The sequence below is a fragment of the Budorcas taxicolor genome, chromosome 16 (genome assembly GCF_023091745.1).
Source record: "Budorcas taxicolor isolate Tak-1 chromosome 16, Takin1.1, whole genome shotgun sequence".
Lineage (NCBI taxonomy): Eukaryota > Metazoa > Chordata > Mammalia > Artiodactyla > Bovidae > Budorcas > Budorcas taxicolor.
The window spans coordinates 35987888-36011653 of NC_068925.1; the positions used below are offsets into that span (position 1 = coordinate 35987888).

The following is a 23766-nucleotide window of genomic DNA, read 5'->3' on the forward strand; positions in this document are numbered from 1 at the left end:
TTCATATACTTATTGCCATCTGTATACCTTCTTTGGTAATGTGTCTGCTCAGATCTTTTGCTTATTGTTCAATCAGGTTGCTTCATTGTTGTATTATAAGAGTTCTTTGTGTATTTTGGATAACTCTTCTTTATCACATACATGTTTTGCAAATATTTTCTCCTAATCTAGGGCCTGTCTTCTTGTTCTCTTGATGGTGTCTTTTTCAAAACAGAATTTTTAATTTGAATGAAGTCTGGTTTGCCAATGATTTCTTTCATGCAGTTGTATCTTAAATGTTATTGCCAAACCCAAAGTCATCTGGATTTTCTTCTAGGAGTTTTATAGTTTTTCATTTTATCTTTGGGTATATGATCCATTTTGAGATATTTCTCTAAAACTTGTATAATGACTATGTCCAGATTGAGAGTTTTTATCAGGAATGGGTGTTGGATTTTGTCAAGTGCTTTTTGTGCATCTATTGATGTGATCATGTGATTTCTTTCTTCTTCAGCCTTCCCTAATCCCAGAAAGTTCTCTCATGCCCACTTGGGATCCCTACTCCCCCCTGCTCCCAGGCATCCACTAATCTACTACTTTCTGTTTCCATCAATTTGTTTTTTCTGGGCATTTCCTTTAAATGGAATTCTTTATATGCCGTCTTTTGTGTCTGGCTTCTGTCACCTAGCATAACATTTTTGAGGTGTATACATGCTGTAGGTATATCTCTCTTTAAAAAATACAATGGCTGTTTTATAGTTACTATATACTAGTATAACCTTGCTATACATCAATATAACTATTAATAAATATTTAACTAGGGAGGAACTAAGATTATACACTATTCAAACTCACCTGTCTATAAGAAAGCCATTTTGTGTATTTATTAAACATGAAACATGATGATTGTGCTACAGATACTCATAGGTAATTGGCTAGTCAATTGACCTATGAGAATGATTTTTAAAGTATAAAGTTTTACCAATAGAATTATATTTGGAAAAAATAGATATATCAACATTGATTTATTTTAATAGAATACAGCAATAAACAACAAATGAGCAGAATTGCTTCTAAGAAAAGAGAAATCATGTTCATATTTGTATAACTTCAACTGCCTTCTGAAAAATCTAATTAATCTTGTTGAACAAATGGGATATTTAACATCTGATTCTTCTAAAAACCAATTTAAAAGCTCCAAGGCTGCCGTGAGTTTAAGGAAAACACCTGAAAGTCACAAAATGTTTATGTATATAAACAATTGTACTTACAAATTATCCTCAATTCTTTTCAAGGATTCCAAAACTAATGAATGAACATTGTCTAAGGAGCAGGATCCAAAGCAATTTAAGGCTGGAATATATCTAATTTTCATTACCCAGTCATTATGTAGCTTCCTTTTAACACTGGGAATTACAAGAAAAAAAAGGGGGGGATTATGTTAGACTCACAGACACATCATGTTGAATTTCTATTTGGTATTTCACTTTTACTTTAACCAAATTGCAACTCTGAGCTATAGTAAAGCCTCCATGTATTAACAGTTTCCTATGCGTTGTGCAACTTTCAACTGTTTAACTACATTTTCATCATCTAGCATATTTTAAAATAAAAAATAAAAGTTTGTTATCAGATTTTGAGCTATAGATTCAGAATTAAATTTTAATCAAGATGAATTTCTGTCCAATATTAACCCTGTCATCTTTTGTTGCTGTTGTTTAATAGCTAAGTCATGTTCAACTCATTTGCGAACCCATGGACTATGACCTCCCAAGCTCCTCTATCCCTGGAATTTCCCAGGCAAAAATACTAGAGTGGGTAGCCGTTTCCTTCTCCATAGGATCTTCCCAAAGCAGGGATCAAACCTGAATTTCCTGCATTGGCAGGTAGATTCTTTACCACTGAACCACCAGGGAAGCCACTATCATCCTTACCCTATTGAAAACATTCTGATCAAGCAAACAGAAGACTGTTTTATAATATTTTTTATCTTCTGTGAGTCAATTCATTTTCATCTTTCCCATGAGTACATTCAAAACTGAAGAACAAGGAATTTTGCAATCCCAGATCACTGGTGAAGCTGAGGCTAGGACAACCGTCACATGGGTGCCGTGTCTGTGCTCAGTCGCTTCAGTTGCATCCGACTCTTCGCGACCCCATGGACTGTAGCCCAGCAGGCTCCTCTGTCCATGGGATTTCCCAGGCAAGAGTACTGAAGTGGGTTGCCATGCTCCCAAAGATAAAACCCATATCTCCTGCATCTCCTGCATTGCAGGTGGCTCCTTTACCTGCTGAGCCACCAGGGAAGCCAGTGTATTTGTTTCCTCAGTCAAAAACACTGGTTGAGCTTTATGGCCTCAATCCTAGGTACTGAGGACATAAAGATGATTAATGTAAAATCCTTACCATCAAGTTTCTTAGATTGTAGTTGAGAAATAAACATGATTATAACTCAAGGCAGGAAAGTTTGACAATATTGGATTAAACAGAGTGAAGAGGGAGATTTCTTTTTTCCATGTCACATTGTGTTAAATTTTGAACTCTGGATACTGGCTACTTTTTTCAATTTCTACAATGTTTTGCCTCAACACTCAGCCTATGTATGTATGTATGTGTGTGTGTGTGTGTGTGTGTGTGTGTGCTTAGTGGCTTAGTCATGCCCAACTCTTTGCAACCCCATGGACTGCAGTCCACCAGGCTCCTCTATCCATGGGGATTCTCTAGGCAAGAATACTGGGGTGGGTTGCCATGCCCTCCTCCAGGGGATCTTCCCAACCCAGGGATCAAACCCAGGTCTTGTGCACTGCAGGCAGATTTTTTACTGTCTGAGCCACCGTGTATACTTCAGTCTCAAATAATTTAAGTCATGCCCAGGTGTCTCAATGGTAAAGAACCCACCTGCCAATGCAGGAGACTTGGTTTTGATCCCTGGGTAAGGAAGACCCTCTGAAAAAAGAAATGGCAACCACTCCAATATTCTTGCCTGGGAAATCCCATGGACAGAGGAGCCTGGTGAGCTACAGTCCACAGAGTCTCAAAGAATCAAACACTGCTTAGTGACTAAACAGCAGCAACAGCAGACACATATCTCAGTAAAGAGAAGATTCATGTCTCGGCATCTAAGAGCCTGTCATAATAGGAATAAAGTGCTTGATAATGGATAGAACAGCCCATCATATTTTGGGAAAGTCTCCCATTAGAGGCTAGTACTTTGGTGGAACTAAGTCATACTGTTCATATTTGAAAGATGGAAAATGGAGCCAGACAAGTATTATGTCATTCTTAGGGTTTCAGCAATGGACTAGTTTTAATCCTGTTGTAGCAATAGCTGTAAATGAGCTTTTAATTACATATTCTCACTCTGGGTTAAAACATTTGCTATATTAATAACAAAATATAATCCTGTATTTTTAAGGTTTTTTCTTATTGTGAAAGAAAAATTTTGTTTGTACAAAATTTAGAAAGTAGAAAAACATAAAGAAGAAAATAAAAGTCACTTCTCTTAGGTTCCAAAGAGAATCATTGTTAATCTTTGGGTATATTTCCATTCATCATTTTTCTTTCTACGTAGAAGTACACAGACACACACGGACACATATACATATGGGTATCTGTGTGTTTTTTAAATTAAAATAGATTCAAATGTACATAGAAAAACAAAAGTTTTTTACTTCATATTATATTATGAATATTTTCCATATTATTAAATATTTTTCAAAACATAATTTAATGGGGATGCATGGCATCCTCTAATATGGTTATACTGTGATTTATTGCATGCCTTTGATGCCTTAAATATTTCTTAGGACTCTGATAAAAATGTATTTTACATATAAATATATTACACATGTATAGACACTTTTAAAATATGTAAATATACTTATAGAATTTATATTATATTAAACATTTATATAATGCATGAATTATTTATTTAAATGGTTCCTTATTTAAATTAATCATTCCCCTATTGTTGGACACTGGATGTTTCATTATTAGAAATAATGCTGTGATAATCATGCTTAAATTTTTAAACACATGGGGATCACAGGTCTCAATGTATAAATGTTTTTTAAGATCCTTGATGCATCTGCACAAACTGCTTTCCAGAAAGGGATTCAATTCATTTTTTTACCACAAGCACTAAGCGAGAATGCCTATCTCACAGCATTGTACCCATTTTTAATCTTTTCTAATTTTATAAGTGAGAAGTTGTATATGACTTTAAGTTGCACTTCTTTGATTAATAAAAAGGTTGTATTTAGTAAAAAGTCTGTTTTTCTGCTAATAAAATTAATATATACCTTACTCTAAAAACTTCAAAAACACTACAGTTATAAAGAAGACAATAGAAGTCACTCATAATCTCATCAGCTGGAGACATCTGTTGTTAGCATTTTTGCCTGATGATCAGTTTGAAACTTTCATTGACTATTTCTACTGTGTGGGTATGTGTGTAAATAATCTGTTCATCATCTTTGCCAATTTTTATCTTGAGAAATTATTATTTTTTAACTGAATTCTAATACCTATTAAAGATTAGTAACCCACTGTCTGTCATATTTTTATATTTATCCCAGTTTGCTATTTATTTTCAAGATATTATCTTTTGATTTTGTGTATAGTCAAATCTATCAAACTTTTTGAGTCCTGTATCCATTGGTTTTATGTTTAGAACCTTCTTGCATATTTAAATACTAGTAAACAGTTATATGTACCTTTTCCTTTTTTATGATTTAATTTTTCATTGAACTCTTTAATTCATTCAAGTATCTATAGATTTTAACTGTCAATAGCATTTGAAATAAGGATTTCAGTTGCTGATTTTCCTGTCTTCCCTGTTATAATGGAAGTCCCTTGAGGTGAAAAAAAAAACAAAAAAGAAATTCTTTTTCAGCTTTGTATTTAAAATATCTACCATGGGGTCTGGCATATTATTTTCATTATATAAATACTTGAACAATGTCTATATTAAAACTATTGGAATACCCATATAATATCCTTACCTTCTGAAGTTCTTTGAGTCTAAGACCTGATTCTGTAATCTTTTTTTTGACTTTGCCTGCTTTAATCCAAAGTCTTCACTATTTACTGTGAATTTGCTCACAAAACCACCATCATCCCCCAAGAGGATGTCATCTCGGCAGAGTTGGTCAGGCAGAGACACTACACACACACAGAGGAGGCAATGATCCATAGGTTTTATGACAAAATAGTTTTCCTAGAAACAGAAGAACGCTTTAAATATTATTGTGTTGCTCTAAATATCTAAATATTAAATTTAAATATTGCTCTTATTCTTTATAAGATTTTACTTTTCTGATGTTTTTCATTTTAGATACTCCCACTGTTAAAGGAACTTGAAAAAAACAAAGTTAACTAAGTAGAAGTTAATGAACACTTGCTGTGAGCCCAACACTGTGCTTTTGGGTGTTTTGTTGGAGAAAAGTGTGAAGTATCTATCTTTGGCCCAATAAATAATGAGATTTTCTGATATATTACTATGCATATTCCTTTCTTGAATTTGTAAGGCAATATTAACAGGAAGCAAAAGAAAAGTTCAGGTGTTAAAAGACCATTGAAATAAAAATGACTGGTAAATAGGCAAATCTAATATCAAAGTCCCTATTACTTTACAAGAATAAAAATGTCCTAACATCTACATGTATCCAGAAATATTCAGCAAGCGTCTATCATGCTGGCTCTGTATTATCAAACTGGGTTCACTAAGCTATATAGCCATTGCTTTCCTAGAACTTAGTTTCTACCTAAGAGAGAAGAAAAAAGTATTTAAAATTTTTTAAATCTCTCTTGTTTCCTATAGAATGAATAAAACTTGAACATTGACAGGTTCATTCAGTCATTCAACAAATATTTATTGAGCACCTACAGTATGGCAAGAACCATTCTAGGCACTGGCTGTTAGTGATGAACAAAAGTTTCTGACTTTGTGGAACTACTATCCCAGTTGGGGGAGACAGATGAATAAGACAGATAATTCCAGATAATGGGATGTACACTTTAAAAAATAAGCCAGAGAGCTGTGATAAAGAGTTACTGAAGAGGTCACTTTGGGTCCCATGGTCATGGAAGTTGACCTTGGATCTGGGATCTGAATTGGTTAAGAGGAGGATTCAGAGGAGGTTGAAAAGGAAGATCCTAGGAGAAGAGAATAATGTCAAAAAAAGAGAAAGGTAAGAAGCCTTGTTCTGGACAAGGCAGAAGAGGATGGGGGGTGTTGGATACAGAGAGTGTCAGATTTTGTTTTCAGAGAGAGGAACAAAGAAAGGAAGGAAGTAGTTTTGCATTCTTAGTTAAAGCTTAACTAAGGCTGGAAGTTGAAAGAGGACAAACCTTCCAGACTCACTATTCTCAGAAACAGGAAGAAGTTAATCTGCTGAAAGGGAACACTTGACAGGAGTGGGAAAGTGAGTTGGCAAGAATCAGAAACAGGTTGATAGAAGACACTTGAGTGCTCAAGTAAGGTGGCAGACCCTTACTTTGTAGCGATGCCAAATAGTTGGTTCTGAGTTCTTCTCTAGCAGTGCTTAGCCACTGCAAGGGAGTAAAGCAGGGCTATAGCATCTACCTGAGATTCAAGTTTTGAAGGACAGAGATTTAAAAGATGACCCATCTTGGGGGTAATATGAGAAGGGAAAGAGAGAAGAAGCAGGGGTACTGAAGCATGGAAGAAGATGCTTTCAACACAGTGTGTCTCAGAGACGCTTCGATGAGATTGAAAAGCAAGAGTGAAAACGAGAGTGAGAAGCAAGAGATTATAATCAAACTATATGACATGAGATAGTGATACTTTTGAACTGTGGTGTTGGAGAAGACTCTCGAGAGTCCCTTGGACTGCAAGGAGATCCAACCAGTCCATTCTGAAGGAGATCACTCCTGGGTGTTCATTGGTAGGACTGATGTTGAAGCTGAAATTCCAGTACTTTGGCCACCTGATGGGAAGAGTTGACTCATTGGAAAAGACTCTGATGCTGGGAGGGATTGGGGGCAGGAGGAGAAGGGGACGACAGAGGATGAGATGGCTGGATGGCATCACTGACTTGATGGATGTGAGCCTGAGTGAACTCCGGGAGTTGGTGATAGACAGGGAGGCCTGGCGTGCGATTCATGGGGTTGCAAAGAGTCGGACACAACTGAGCGACTGAACTGAACTGAGTGACAAATCTCATATTAAAACACATTAAGCAAACAGCTGTCTTCTTTAAAATCATCTTGGCATCATTAGTGATAGTGAAGTCGCTCAGTCGTGTCCGACTCTTTGCGACCCCATGGACACCAGGTTCCTCCGTCCATGGGATTTTCTAGGCAAGAGTACTGGAGTGGGTTGCCTTTTCCTTCTCCAGGGAACTTCCCAACACAGGAATCAAACCCAGGTCTCCCGCATTGTAGACAGACGCTTTACCGTCTGAGCCACCAGGGATTAGTTGGCCAATATTGGGGACAAGCATAGGAAATTTACTTTTCATTGAGATGAGTATGGCACAGAGGAAGGATAAATTATTTCTTAATCTTCCATGTCCTTCAAAGTCAGCCTGCTTCCTGAGAGCATATTTAAATAACCCCAGTTCTTAGTGATCTTGCCTCTCCCTCAGCTCTTGTTCTTTTTTGCTTTATAATTTTCTGAACCATTGCATTACATATTATGTTTGTTCACAAGATTCCTCAAGGCTGAGTTTTGTTTCAGTACAGGGAACATGTTCTTTGTTTCTGTAGATGCTCAATAAATACTGTAAATTGGTTAAGCTGTAACATTTCATTTACTGAAAGGATTAACATTAACATCTACCCCATTAGATTTTTTTGCCACAATTAGGTATTTGATTTTAGTAATTCTCTTGCCAAATAAAGCTGGACTGAAGGGAAAGTCTGAACTGGATAACATGAGCATAATCAAAGATAATACTTGGATTCAGAGAAAGGTGTAAAATGAGAAATGAACTAGTCAATCTCTCGCTCTCAAAAACAAAACAAATTAAACATACGCTAAATGAAAATATGTTTCCTTTTAATTAAGGCTCAGAATATTATTGCTGGACTAGACTATTTTATTAATAGTTAACCCCTGATTTTATGGGCTTCCCTGGTGGCTCAGCTGGTAAAGAATCTGCCTGCAGTCCTGGAGATCTGGGTTCGATCTCTGGATTGGGAGGATCCTCTGGGGAAGGGAACAGCTACCCTCTCCAGTATTCTGGCCTGGAGAATTCCATGGACTGTATAGTCCATGGGGTTGCAAAGAGTCGGACACAACTGAGCAACTTTCACTTCACTTTCATTTTATATATGAGGAAACTGATGTTCAATAGAGAAAGTGAGCTGCTCCTATCCTACCTGTATGGAAAAGACAATCCAATTTCTTTGAGTATTTCCCTTAACACAGTACCTGGCTGTTCCCTTGAGCTTTATAATCCCAGACAATAATGGTCCTTTCAGTAGTAGCAACAATTCGTTTCAGCTGTGAGAGGTAATCACATCCTGTAATCCAGGAGGTATCCTGATGGAAAAAGATGGAATCGGAATATTGCGTTTTGGACTATATTGTGTTTTGTTCTATCACATAATGACTGGCTTCTAAGGAGTAGATTAGTTACATTAAAAGCACCATTTTGCCCCCTTATTTGCAGAGGAGCCACACAATATCTCTTTTTTGATGTCTTGACAAGAGGGTCTCATCTTTTTCCCTTTTACCCTGAGTTTCTCAGCACCATCAGCTGGAGAATGGCACAGCCAGGGCCTTGGCACAGCTCCCTGAAGCACATAACCACTGGCCAAGCAATCATCTTTGTGCACTGTTCTTCTACATGAGAACACTTCATAGGACGTAGGACTAGATTTACAGCACTGATTAAGCAAGTTCTTGGGCCCTGTCCTCATGTTTAACATTTTTAGCTGGATAAGACCTTGGTGATCATCTGGTCAGGGATCAACTTGAGGCCAACAAGTTTGCCTCATGCCTTCCAAAAGCCACCAGGTTGGCATGGCCTGGACCCATACTATCACTGACAGCACACGATGTTACAGGAACAAAGGCTCCCACTGGTGAGTGTGTCTGTGCCAGAAACTGCTCCAGGTGCTCCAGGTATGCCCTGAATCTTCTGTAAAACCCATTAGGTATTTTAAGAAAGTTTAAGAAACAGAGACTCAGAGACTCCTCTGCCTGTTATCTCAGTGCATTTCAGTGCATACAGGCAAGGTGAAAGCCAACCATTCCCTGTCCCTCATAAAGCCACCATGGGAAGCCACGGATTCTACAGTGGGAAGTCACCATAGATTTACAACATTTGCCACAAGATTACTGTTCCAATTAGTAATATGGATTAAATCAATTACAAAATTGCACTCAAGTTTTTTATGCTGTTTTCAAGTTTTAAATGTTTTCAAATAACTATCACTGACTAATTCCTTGTCCTCACAATGTGTGGGTTTTGCCCATTTTTTTTTTTTTAACATTCCTTAATAGTGAGCACTTAGAAAAGCAGCCAAAGCTTTTAAATTGAAGCTTTCAGGGAATAATCAATTTCCAAGCAAATTAACTTAGAAAACAAGATCTGTATCCTCTTTGCTGTTGCTCAAGGTTTAGTTTGGATCCTAGTCAATGAAGATGAAACTACAACCTATGAAAATATCTTATTCTCAGAGCCTATTCAGGCTCTTCACTGAGATTTTGATTAGTTATGGAAGAATCATCATCAATCATCTTAACTTGATTAAGAATTTTAAAAAGTACTTACTGTAACATTGGTACTGGTCTGAACTTTCATCTATTAAAAAAAAAGGAAGAGAATAATGAACCCCCCTTGGCACTATGATTAAAGACGAAAATGCTGGCTATAAAGCACTATGGTGTCTCCTTGGTTTAATCTCAATTGTCATTTCTGCCTTCTGTGAGTCTTCTGGTTCCTCCTGCTTCTGAAAAGCCTGTCTCTGTGGAATAATGCACTGTTCGCTTTGGGCAACTTTATGCTCTGTGTCTTATCTTTAAGCCCAGTTACTGTGCTCTTAAACTTTATTAATTATTTTGTTCCTTTTATTTGCACACTTCCTCACATTCCTTAACTATTCAGAGTAACTTCTGATACTAAAATTTGGGACTGCAAAATAATGCTAACAGCAAATGGCAAGAATGGTAAATAGGTCAATATGAATAGAGATTGATACAGAAAAAAAAGCATTTCATTTGAAAGTTATCTCTCAAGTTACTGAGATTTAAGAACATTCTATCTAGTGGGTTTTCTCTTTTATTCAATAAATATATGTGTATGTGTTGGTCCTTCAGTCATGTCCTACTCTTTGCGATCCCATGGACTGTAGCTCACCAGGCAAGATTACTGGAGTACGTTGCCATTCTCTTCTCCAGGGGATCTTCCCAACCCAGGGGTTGAACCCAGGTCTTCTGCATTGCAGGCAGATTCTTTACCATCTAAGTCACTAGGGAAGCCCCAATAAATATGTATTAAGTGACTATAATATCCTAAGTATTATACTAGTGAAGAATCATAGATTTATCTAAGGAGAGCTAGTAAGTGCATGAGCAGCCTCTTATACCCTTGTTGTTGTTTAGTTGCTAAGTCATGTCTAAGTCTTTTGTGACTCTGTGGACTCTAGCCCATCAGGCTCCTCTGTCTGTGGGATTTCCCAGGCAAGAATACTGGAGTGGATTGCCATTTCATTCTGCATAGCATTTTCCCCACCCAAGGATCCAACCCTCATCTCTTGTGTTTCTTGCACTTGCTGTTTACCACTGAGCCCCCAGGTAAGCCCTCTTATACCCTTTAGACATGTTAACTGCTCCCAAGGTAAAGGTAAGGGTCGGAAGTTTATTAATGACCTAGTTTCTTTTGCATGCTCAAATGGTATTTGGGAAAGTTTAGAAAATGGCTTTCTAGAAGGATGGATTAGGTGAAAAGAAGAAAATGTGAATCAAAGAGATTACTCGAACTGTTAGTTGTGGTCATCACAGACTGTCTTTCATCTGAAGAGTTCAAAAATACTTTTCCAACCAGGGACTTTTTTCGAAAGGAAAAAATAAAGGGATTAGAGAAATTCCTCTTCTATTTCTCTCCATCTTTAGTGGAAGTCACTTTAAAATTCCCTTATCTGCTCTAAAATTTTCATAATCCTTTGTGTATATGAAAGAGAAAGAGACACACACATGCATCTCTGGAAATTTGATAATGCCATCTCATTTATTTCACATAGTCCTAAACTATTTCATTATGAACATCATAATTTTTCTTCTCACTGTTTTTCTTTAGATACCATATTAGTTCTATTTTTGAGGAATTAAAGGTAAAAAAAGGAAAAGGATAATAATGCATAGAGAAAAAAAGAGACTGAGGAAGGTTTTCATGCTTAATGAGTGAGTGTCCAACTCTTTGTGACCCAGTGGACTCTACAGTCCATGGAATTCTCCAGGCCAGAAAACTGGAGTGGGTAGCCTTTCCCTTCTCCAGGGAATCTTCCCAACCCAGGGATCGAACCCAGGTCTCCTGCATTGCAGGCAGATTCTTTACCAGCTGAGCCACAAGAGAAGCCCACTTAATGAGGCAAATCCATTTTTATTTTCACATTATTTGTTCATAATTACAATTGTCATTATATATCAAGGGTTTACAACGAAGCTAAGTGATTTATGTTGATTAAATCATGCAAACAGCACAACTACCTAGGGAGAGATGTTCTCTGGTCTGGATAAGGAGGAACTGGGGCCTAGAAATAACATGCATAGCTGTGGTGGAGCTCGGTAGGGGGAGCCAGTCTCCATCCACATCTGTACTCAGAATCTCCTGCTGCACCTCTGGGTGCAGGCGGTCCTCTTTGACGCAATCTGGCTGCCTGTGATGAAAATCACTGAAAGGCTGAAAATCATTGTTGAAATTTTAATCACGTGATAATTATTTTAAACATATTTTATTTGTATAAAGCTTGACTCTACTTAAAAATAAATTAATAATTAAATCAATTTTTGTATATTTAACACCAAACACTTGTCTAGATCATATTTTATCATGTCATCATATATTCCATTACAATTGCTCATATTTTGAAAATAGAAATCCAAAAACATAAATTTAGAAAGAAATGACATTAATAATAATAATGCCCTAAAATGTTTCCATATTCATTATCTCATTTGATGTTCACTATAGTGCTCTGAGGGTGAGGGGACTGATCCTGTTGTCCTCATTTTACAAATATGAGAAAAAGAGACATGAAAAGATGTAAGTTGGCTCATTAAGTTCCCTGCTTACCATATAGGATGGCAAAATAGAGGAGCTAGCATCTGAGCCTTTTTTTAAGCCTCAAGCACAAGGTTTCTTGTTGGAACCTTTTATTACTTGGTAGTATTATGACAAAATCACTTGACTTGTGAGTTTTTATCATTTTATTTGAGAAATTATCTAAGGGCATCCTTTAATTGTGTTGATGCACGTGATTCAATAGGGTACCCTGAGGAACAATGACAAATGTGGTTACTAAATTCTCAAAAGCTGCTCTGGGGTTGAGCAAGCTTCTTGTTTTAATAATACCTGGCTTTGTTTCTTGTAATAATTCTTAAATATGGTTATGGTTTCTGCTGCATCTGATACATAGGCGTAATGCATAGACAAAACAAAAGAGAAAGGTAGGAGAGAGGATGGAAGCCAAGCTCTCAAATTACCTGGCTATTGAAGACTGTTATCATTCCTTTCTGAGAAGCTGTTATTAGTAAATCCAAATGAGGAACCTTGACAATGCACTTAATTACATCCCGTCTTCTACTCCCTGTGAATGGCACACACTCATTTCAGCTCCTAGCAGTAAAGACTCTAAAAGTCACTTGTTAAGAGTTTTAATCAGAAAAGAAAAAGGCAACAACCAACGTTAAGCTAGAAAGGCTCTAGTTACTTTAAAACTAAAGTAGAATAAAACCAAAAAAATGAGCAATTATCGCTTTTTAATTAGCCTTAGAGATACTAATCTGACTTTTTAATGCTTTCCAACTAAACGTGGTCCATGACTTCCCATAGAAGTTGTTAAGATCACAACCTAGCCCCACCTTCAAGTGCACATTTCAGAGAAATGAGTTTTCCAAATGTCTTTTAGAATTATTTCTATTTAAAGATCTTCACATTCAGGAATTCTTTCTTTGAACTGTCACCATATAATTTACAAAGAACGAAAGTTTAATACTATCTCAGGCTTTCCAGTGCAAAAAAAATGAAACTGCCTTAATACTGTTCTTTTTTGTTACTTTATGCATTTTGGAGAAAACACTTTCATGTTTCTTTGCCTATGTGCTGAATGATAAAGCCACACATATTGAGCCTCTTCCCAGGATGATTTAAATCAAGTTTTTATCATTGCAAATGTTTAGAGAGGAAAAGCAAGGGAACAAATTTCATACTCCAGTATTATCTGCCTTACCCACACATTCTCAACAGAGAAATTATTTTCTCCAAAAGGGTACAAATTGGTTCTTGGTAGGCAAGGCATGTAAACAACTCTTACTCTCTGTGTCAAAGTTCGGATGTACATACAGTACATAGGCAGAGACACAGTATCTGAGAGATTAAAATGTCGGAGGGTTGGGGGAATGAGGTTGAGAGGGTGTTGGGGATGGATTTTCCTGCAGGAAAATTTTCCTGCAGGATTTTCATGCAATTAGGAAAAAAATTCCAAAAGACTCCTTGGAGGAGTCAATATGAAAAAAAAACCACAAAAGCTGTTGAGAATATTTTAATGCCAAGCCACCATCATGTTTTCTGCTTCCATTTCTTCCCCACTATAGACCACTTTAGTCACAGAAGCCAGAACATTCACTGAAGTGTAACTCAGGCCAGGCCCTCTCACAGCTTTGTCTCAGAAGTCTTTATTGTGGCCACAAGGCCCTGGACATCAGTGCCCTCACCGCTGATGCTTCTCTAACCTCCCCCGCTTCTGCTATTCTCCCTCCCTCACCACTCCACTCCAGCTTAGAGGGTGTGCTTTACCCTCATATCTCCTCCAGGTCTTTCCCAACTACCCTGTTTAAAGTCCCAACACATGTTCGCATGTCCAAACCAACTTCTTCCCTCACTCCTGCTTTATTTTTCTCCACAATCTGCTCACTTTATTATTTTTTTCTATAGCACTTAATTTACTCACTTTTTTTTTTAATTGTCTGTCTCTTCCCCTATTAGAATATAGATTCCATGAGGTCAGGGATTTATGATTGTTTGTTCACCGCTGTGTTCCCAGCACTTAGAAAGTCACCTAGTTCACAAAGTTATTTAGTCACTAAGTCATGTCCAGCTCTTTTGCAACCCTATGGACTGTAGCCAGCTAGGCGTCTCTGTCCATGGAATTCTCCAGGCAGCAATACTGGAGTGGGTTGTCATTTCCTTCTCCAGGGGATCTTCCCAACTCAGGGACTGAACCCACGTCTTCTGAGTTGGCAGGCAGATTCTTTACCACTGAGCCACCAGGGAAGCCTGGCTTACAAAGTAGACCTTAACAAATATTTGTTGAGTGAATAAACAAGTTACAGAACTCAACAGCCATCTATAAAGATGCTTTTGAAATTCTAATTTAGGAGGCCAGAAATACATCTCCCCTGGTCACTGGCCCCTCCTGAGTAAGTGATGACAGCAGCATCACCGCTGCTCCCTGGCTTCTGTTCTTTGATGACAGTTGCCACGGAGAAGCCCAGAGTTTAGGCTCTGGTGAGCTCTATCATTGGGCTAAGGAAGGGTCAAAAGCCAGGGTGGGTTTTGTTCACAAAGGACGGACGTAAGTTCAGGATTTTTTTTTTTTTCTTCTTTTTTAAAGAACACCAGATTTGATCTGGACTATGCCCTTCATCTCAGAATTTGAGATGAAATGCTTGAGGACAGAGACAGATTCTGGAGGATTCCTTTCCACATCCTGGGCTTCTCCCTCCCTGGAGGGAAGAAAAGAAAGAAAACCCATGGCTTCAGTAGTGGACAGGGAAATGAGTTCATGGGACCCAGGCTCAAATTTTAAAGCAAACGACGTATCTAAACTGGAGACCTCAAACTGAGCTGTTATTGACCCAAATTCACAGTTTGAGAGGTGTTAATGCTAACCTCCATAAGATAATCAAGGGTGGGAGCTTGGGAAGAGTTCTAATAAGTGAAAACTTGAAAATTCAATTTCAAGAATATATATATATTTTTAATGTGAGTGATCCATTTGGTACTGGAGCACACATTATTGAGGTGACATTGTGGAGACATTTAACTTGAGATCTGAACCGTTTCTGAAAAATGGGAATTTTCCCTCCTTATATTCCCTACTTAGTGTTCTTCAGAGCAACAATAATATTTCCAATTCGACCGCAAGTTTCTTCTGATACTGCATTTGCAACTGTCACTCCCCTTTCGTTATAAATTACTGATCAAGTAAATAAGATGGAAAATGGTTCAATGGAAATGTTGTATTCCCACTATTTATTTTTGAGAAAATATTAAAACCCATGTTAATTTGATAGGGAAATTAAATTATCACCTGAAATTACAACTCGCTGTTTTCTAGAAATGAGGAAAACCAAATTTTCTTGATCCATTTGGTTAATAAGAGACTCTTCTTCAGAGGAAAAGTAGCCAAAGATCTGAAAATCCAAACAACACAGAGAAACACTCACAGTATCTCAGAAATGGCTGTAGAGTAAGAGATTTAATAGAGTAAGAGATTTAATGTCGGTTGAATCTGAAGGCTTACTTTGAATTAACAATCAACACGTTGCTTTATAAATACGAACTTCTGATATAAATATCAGGAGGCAGTTTAATATTATTCAGCATACTGCATGCTGATGGGCATCAGTTTTGAGCAGTTATAGATTTTTCTTTCCAATGGATAAACTGATGTCCCAGGCTGATGTCCTTGCTCAGACTGATAGTTCAATTAGGAGCTGGCATATGCTTGGAAATCAAATCAGTCTTCATCAGACAGTTCTCAGTGCTCAACTGAGAACCCTAATGCTGAATTTTGCCACTGTCCAATAACTCCTACCCATTTTCCATAAATCTTCCTGAACAAGACTTTTCATTTCTTTATTGGTGGGGGTCGGGGGGAGGTTGGGCTTTCCCTGGTGGCTCAGGCAATTAAGAATCTGCCTGCAGTTCAGAAAACCCGAGTCTGATCCCTGGGTCAGGAAGATCCCCTGGAGAAGGGAATGGTTACCCATTCCAATATTCTTGTTGGAGAATTCCATGGACAGAGGAGCCTGGCAGGCTACAGTCTATGGGGTCACAAAGAGTTGGACACAATTGAGAAACTAACACTTTCACTCACTTTGGAATTTTGCTATTCCAAATCCTACCCTCCAGGAATTGCATTAATCAATTACTGTAAAAAGAATATCTTGAACAAATAAAGTGCTTGTTATTTGTGAATAAATTGTCAAGATTGTGTGATTCCAAGGAATTTGAAACATGAGATAGCTATTTTTTCAGTTGTCTTATGATATGCAGAAATAAAGTTCTTAGAGGTTAATGACACACTGTATTTCTCATAAACTTGAGACTAGCTGGTCTTGTTAGTAAATGAACAGAATGAGCTTCTGAAACTCAAGTGTGGATATGAACCACTGGATCTTACTCAAGTGCAGTTCTGACTTGTAGGCCTGGGAGTGTGCCTTTCTAAGAAGCTGTCCGTGAGGGACCAATCAGTCTGTTATAATAACGTTTGTTTACTTTGATGTAGATAATGGCTTAGCATTATGTGTTTACATGTCCTTCCATCAGTTATTTCACAAAGGTAACTACTTCCTCCTTTACATTCTCCCACATCCAAACCTCACAACATCTATCCACTGCCTGAATAATTTCCTACAGTTAGGTTTTATTCCTTGGGAAGACAAAGATTATCAAAGACTCTTTTGCATTTTTCCATTTTTCTTTCCATCAGAAAAAGCAATATTCATTAAAAGATTAAGACATTTATTACTTTTCAGAAATTGCTGTTAACTTTCCATGAGTACAAAACATTCATGCAGCATCTAATTCCCTTTGAAGGATTGAGAGCATGCTGAAAGGAAGGCCCAAGGTCCTTATGTCCTTGCTAACTGTCAGGTGGGGCTGCCCCTACCTTTCAGAGGCCTCTTTTCAGTCCTACGACTTGGGGCCCTACATCTCAGCACCAGCAATGGTGCTTCAAATCCTTCACACTTAGAATCTTCTTCCACCTTCTTCTTCCCTTTTTAATGACTCCTGTGATTACATTGTGTCCACCCAGATAATCCAGAATAGTCTATTTTAAGGTAACTAATTAGTCATCATTAGCAATATTGCATAGGAACCTGGAATGTCAGGTCCATGAATCAAGGCAAATTGGAAGTGGTCAAGCAGGAGATGGCAAGAGTGAACATCGACATTCTAGGAATCAACGAACTAAAATGGACTGGAATGGGCGAATTTAACTGAGATGACTATTATATCTACTACTGTGGGCAGGAATCCCTTAGAAGAAATGGAGTAGCAATCATGGTCAACAAAAGAGTCCAAAATGCAGTACTTGGATGCAATCTCAAAAACGACAGAATGATCTCTGTTTGTTTCCAAGGCAAATCATTCAATATCAAAGTAATCCAAGTCTATGCCCCAACCAGTAATGCTGAAGAAGCTGAAGTTAAACGGTTCTATGAAGACCTACAAGACCTTTTAGAACTAACACCCAAAAAAGATGTTCCTTTCATTATAGGGGACTGGAATGCAAAAGTAGGAAGTCAAGAAACACCTGGAGTAACAGGCAAATTTGGCCTTGAAGTACAGAATGAAGCAGGGCAAAGGCTAATAGAATTTTGCCAAGAGACCACACTGGTCATAGCAAACACCCTCTTCCAACAACACAAGACAAGACTCTACACATGGACATCACCAGATGGTCAACACCGAAATCAAATTGATCATATTCTTTGCAGCCAAAGATGGAAAAGCTCTATACAGTCAGCAAAAACAAGACCAGGAGCTGACTGTGGCTCAGATCATGAACTCCCTATTGTCAAATTCAGACTTAAATGGACGAAAGTAGGGAAAACCACTAGACCATTCAGCTATGACCTAAATCAAATCCCTTATGATTATACAGTGGAAGTGAGAAATAGATTTAAGGGACTAGATCTGATAGACAAGAGTGCCTAATGAACTATGGATGGCAGTTTGTGACGCTGTACTGGAGACAGGGATCAAGACCATCCTCATGGTAAAGAAATGCAAAAAAGCAAAATGGCTGTCTGGGGAGGCCTTACAAATAGCTGTGAAAAGAAGAGAAGTGAAAAGCAAAGAAGGAAAGGAAAGATATTTCCATTTGAATGCAGAGTTCCAAAGAATAGCAAGGAGAGATAAGAAAGCCTTCCTCAGTGCAATGCAAAGAAATAGAGGAAAACAACAGAATGGGAAAGACTAGAGATCTCTACAAGAAAATTAGAGATACCAAGGGAATATTTCATGCAAAGATGGGCTCGATAAAGGACAGAAATGGTCTGGACCTAACAGAAGCAGAAGATATTAAGAAGAGGTGGCAAGAATACACAGAAGAACTGTGCAAAAAAGAGCTTCACAACCCAGATAATCACGATGGTGTGATCACTCACCTAGAGCCAGACATCCTGGAATGTGAAGTCAAGTGGGCCTTAGGAAGCATCACTGTGAACAAAGCTAGTGGAGGTGATGGAATTCCCGTGGAGCTCTTTAAAATCCTGAAAGATGATGCTGTGAAAGTGCTGCACTCAATATGCCAGTAAATTTGGAAAACTCAGCAGGGGCCACAGAACTGGGAAAGGTCAGTTTTCATTCCAATCCCAAAGAAAGGCAATACAAAAGAATGCTCAAACTACCACACATCTCACACGCTAGTAAAGTAATGCTCAAAATTCTCCAAACCAGGCTTCAGCAATACGTGAACCATGAACTTCCAGATGTTCAAGCTGGATTTAGAAAAGGCAGAGGAAACAGAGATCAAATTGCCAACATCTGCTGGATCATGGAAAAAGCAAGAGAGTCTATTTCTGCTTTATTGACTATGCCAAAGCCTTTGACTGTGTGCATCACAATAAACAGTGGAAAATTCTGAAAGAGATGGGAATACCAGACCACCTGATCTGCCCCTTGAGAAACCTGTATGCAGGTCAGGAAGCAACAGTTAGAAGTGGACATGGAACAACAGACTGGTTCCAAATAGGAAAAGGAGTACATCAAGGCTGTATATTGTCACCCTGATTATTTAACCTATATGCAGAGTACATCATGAGAAATGCTGGGCTGGAAGAAGTACAAGCTGGAATCAAGATTGCCGGGAGAAATATCAATAACCTCAGATATGCAGATGACACCACCTTTATGGCAGAAAGTGAAGAGGAACTAAAGAGCCTCTTGAAGAAAGTGGAAGAAGAGAGTGAAAAAGTTGGTTTAAAGCTCAACATTCAGAAAACGAAGATCATGGCATCTGGTCCCATCACTTCATCGGAAATAGATGGGGAAACAGTGGAAACAGTGTCAGACTTTTTTTTTTTAGGCTCCAAAATCACTGCAGATGGTGACTGCAGCCATGAAATTAAAAGACGGTTACTCCTTGGAAGGAAAATTGTGACCAACCTAGATAGCATATTGAAAAGCAGAGACATTACTTTGCCAAAAAAGTTCTGTCTAGTCAGGGCTATGGTTTTTCCATTAGTCATGTTTGGAAGTGAGAGTTGGACTGTGAAGAAAGCTGAGCGCCGAAGAATTGATGCTTTTGAACTCTGGTGTTGGAGAAGACTCTTGAGAGACCCTTGGACTGCAAGGAGATCCAACCAGTCCATCCTAAAGGAGATCACTCCTGGGTGTTCATTGGAAGGACTGATGTAAAGCTGAACCTCCAATACTGTGGCCACCTCATGCAAATAATTGACTCACTGGAAAAGACCCTGATGCTGGAAGGGATTGCAGGCAGGAGGAGAAGGGGATGACCGAGGATGAGATGGCTGGATGGCATCACTGACTCAATGGACATGAGTTCGAGTGAACTCCAGGAGTTGGTGATGGACAGGGAGGCCTAGCATGCTGTGATTCATGGGGTCTCAAAGAGTGGGACAGGACTGAGAGACTGAACTAAACTGAATTAGTCATCGTAAGTGCATCTGCAAAGTCCCTTCACAGCAGTACCTAAATTACTTTGATGTTTTATTGGATGACCACAGGACAAGAATCTTGGGGCCGGTGGTTGGCATGGGGGACATCTTTAGCATTCTGCCTATCACATCCTCCTTTTATAAATGCAATTCAATACAATAAGCTATTTGTGCAAAATACAACACAAATACCAATATTAGCAGGCTGTTTAACTTCAGATAGTCATGTGAGATAATTTTCAGATAATAATTAGAAATGACAATAGGAATGAATATTTGTGTTAATATCCTCTTTGAAAGTTCTAAACTGTCCACTGGGGCACCTTTGCTGCTTGCCTGGTCAGTACATTAGCCATGCAATCTGTCATATATGTGGTTTATAGTCAAGTCTATGATAGGTTCCATCCTATAGGACATCTGCTCTTATGAAAATGATGCATTTTGCTATTTTTAAGCTTAGTGACACAATATTGCAATGCTTACCATAAGCAATTTCCAAAGAACACTAAAAACACCAAATTACTAACATTTATTGAGAAAAAATTTTAGATATTATACCACATAAAGGCCTTTCAAAGAGACCCCTCTTTAGCTGTCTTTATCTCTTATTACACTTTGAAAAAAAATGTTTACAAGAAATGTTTTTAAAGAACAGAAAACATCTCCTTTCTTGTGATGGGCTATAGCCTCAAGAATCTCAAAATTTCTCTTTCAAAAGTTTAAATTTCAGTCTAGTAACCAGTGGAAAATTTTAGAGAATTTTATGACTATTGATGATGCTTTAGAGTATTAATTTTCTTTTAATTATTTTATTTAAAGGGCTTGCTACATGCATTAAGTGATCCATCTTTTTTAACTATACTTTTTTTTTCCTGATTACCTAAGGAATGCATGTTCAATGTAGAATATTTGGAGAAAATAAAAAGCAGATAAAGGAAAATAAAAACCAGTATGCAGCTCATTTTTTAACCTATCCTGGAACATTCTTTTCATTTTTGAAGTTAACAAATAGTTTCAGGTTTACAGCATTTTTGTTGCTTAGTCGCTAAGTCATGTCCAACTCTTTTGTGATCCCATGGACTGTAGTCAGCCAGGCTCCTCTGTCTATGGGATTCTCCAGGCAAGAATACGGGAATAGCTTGCCATTTCCTTCTCCAGGGGATCTTCCTGACCCAGGGAGGGTTAAGTGAACCCATGTCACTGCCTGGGAGGCAGACTCTTTACTGAGCCTCCTGGGAAGATTTAAATTAGCTCAATTTAAATTTACTTTGGGGGAACACAGTCATAGACATCCCAGGTGTCTACGTGCTGGGATGGCTCTTCTTTGAGTTAACTGGATGTGCTCCTAGAAGGAACATGTTTGTGAATTGCTCACTGGAAATTTAGAATAACATACTATTGCAGGAAAAGAAGATTGTATCTTCTTTTGAATCTTCTAGTGACTGGCTTTATAAATTTAAGACAGTCACATTTCTTTAGATCTCTTTACATTTACTTTCCTGCATTATAAACTAAAAGCACAGGTCTAGAGGACATTTTAGTTGAGTCTTAAAGTTTCATTACTCTATAAACATCAATTTTTTCCAAGTACATTTGTATCTAAAACCTATAGAAAGAAAATGTACCTTTTTGTGGCATTGCTAATACAATGAGGGTGGCCAAAATGTTTTTTTGGGGATGTTGGCCAAAATGGTATTTTATTTATTTTTTGTAAGATGGCTCTAGTAGCACTTAGTTTTCTTTACCTTCATTCAAAACAATTTTGTTATGCTTCAACCAAAGGACACAGTCTTGATGAATGGATACAAAACAAGACCCATAGATATGCTGTTTACAAGAAACCCACTTCAGACCTAAAGACACATATAGACTGAAAGTGAAAGGATGGAAAAATATATTCCATGCAAATGGAAGCAAAAGAAACCTGGAGTAGCAGTCCTCAGGTCAGACAAAATCAACCTTAAAATAAAGAAGATTATAAGAGATAAGGAAGTGCCGGGAGCCACCACAGGAGATCCCACCCATGACAAGGTCATGTGGAAGAGAACTGTTAAGCAAGGCTTAAGAACTCAACGGGCTCCCTAGGCTTTCTCGAGCATCTACCCCCCAAACCAGAATCTGTCTGTTTTGCTATTTCATGACTTTCACCAACTCCTCTGACATTAACAGGGGGCTATTCCTGACCAACTTTCTCTGGAGAAAATCAACTTAGGGCTATAGCTAATAAGTCTTCTGGACATGAGAAGAATATTTCCAATCAAAACCCCCTCTGTTAGCATTTTAGCTTGCTTGGCAGATATATCCAGACTCTTGTAGCTACACGTATGATTATTTACATCCTCCCAACTGTGAGAGGCATGGAAAGCCTAAAACATAGAGCCTTTCAAAGAGTTAAAAGTTATTAGAGTAGTGTTAATGTAGGATTTCATAATTTGGCCAATGCTTGTTGCTAAGTTCCCATATCTCTTATCCACTGTGCACCTGGGAGTGCATTAGTTAACATAGTTGGAAAGTAAGAAAAACAAGTGTAGCCTTGAAATTAACCACATCAGACTTTTGAGCTAATTGGTTCTTTCTTGTAACTCACTGCACCTTTGCTTCGTGAGAATGTAACTCTGTTTAATACTTTTTGAGGCTGACATAGATTAGAAATATAAGAAAAAACATTTGAAGGGAAAATAAGTTTTCTGGTTAAGAAGCCTTTGTCAAAAGAGGGTCATAAAATGTTCACAGGCCTCCAAGGACAAAAGATAATGTACACAATATTGTTTATGGGAAAGGTTTGCAGAAAAATCCTGGTTTCGATAAAGACAAAACAGATATAATGTTTGGGCTGACTCTGTATGACTTTGCATCTTTCATTTCCCTCTATGTACAAGTAAAGGTATAAAAGACCCTTTTAAAAATAAAAACAATGGGCCTCGCTTGAAGAAGCTTGGTCACCCCGTGTTTTTCTTTTTTCTCTTTTTTTTTTCTCTTACTTTCTTTTTCAGGCTGATCCCTTAGAACATAGTGGCTCCCTGCATTCACTTATCTGCCCAGGTTTCTAAGACCTAAACGAAAAGACCGTTCTGCGTCTTCACTCCCTCAGGAGACCGGGAAGGCACCTGTGGCCTCTATGAACAGGGCGAACTTCTTGTCTCGAAGTTTTATTGGCTTTCTATGTAAACCAAAAAAATATCAGCCTCTTTCTCTCCTCTATTTTCTTATCTACAATATTCTTTCCTTATCTCTCTCTAAATCATCCGCCAACGCCATTTTTCCTTCAGGTTCCCCTGGATCCTGCAGGGGCTGGACCCTGGCAAGGAAGGACACTACATAATGATCAAGGGATCAATCGAAGAGGAAGACATAATGATTGTAAATATCTATGCACCCAACATAGGGGCACCTCAATACATAAGACAAACACTAACAGACATAAAAGGAGAAATTGACAGTAATACAATAATAGTAGGAGACTTTAACACCCTACTCACACCAATGGTGGCTCAGATGGTAAAGCATCTGCCTGTAATGCTGGAGACCTGGGTTCAATTCCTGGGTGGGGAAGATCTCCTGGAGAAGGCAATGGCAACCCCCTCCAGTATTCTTGCCTGGAAAATCCCACGAATGGAGGAGTCTGGTAGGCTACAGTCCATGGGGTCACAGAGAGTCAGACATGACTGAGCAACTTCACT

The 23766-nt window shown here is 38.1% G+C and overlaps 1 protein-coding gene across 1 annotated transcript in view; it reads right to left on the reverse strand.

The window, feature by feature from the left end:
• WDR64 (WD repeat domain 64) overlaps nt 1-23766 on the reverse strand; it is a 124563-nt gene that overhangs the window by 86006 nt on the left and 14791 nt on the right. Inside the window, exons 3-8 of the mRNA XM_052653988.1 lie at nt 15484-15586; nt 12656-12759; nt 9726-9755; nt 8378-8488; nt 4983-5197; nt 1251-1385 (exon numbers count right to left, since the gene is read on the reverse strand). Coding sequence (XP_052509948.1) covers nt 1251-1385; nt 4983-5197; nt 8378-8488; nt 9726-9755; nt 12656-12759; nt 15484-15586 — 698 coding nt within the window. The remainder of the gene's footprint in view (nt 1-1250; nt 1386-4982; nt 5198-8377; nt 8489-9725; nt 9756-12655; nt 12760-15483; nt 15587-23766) is intronic.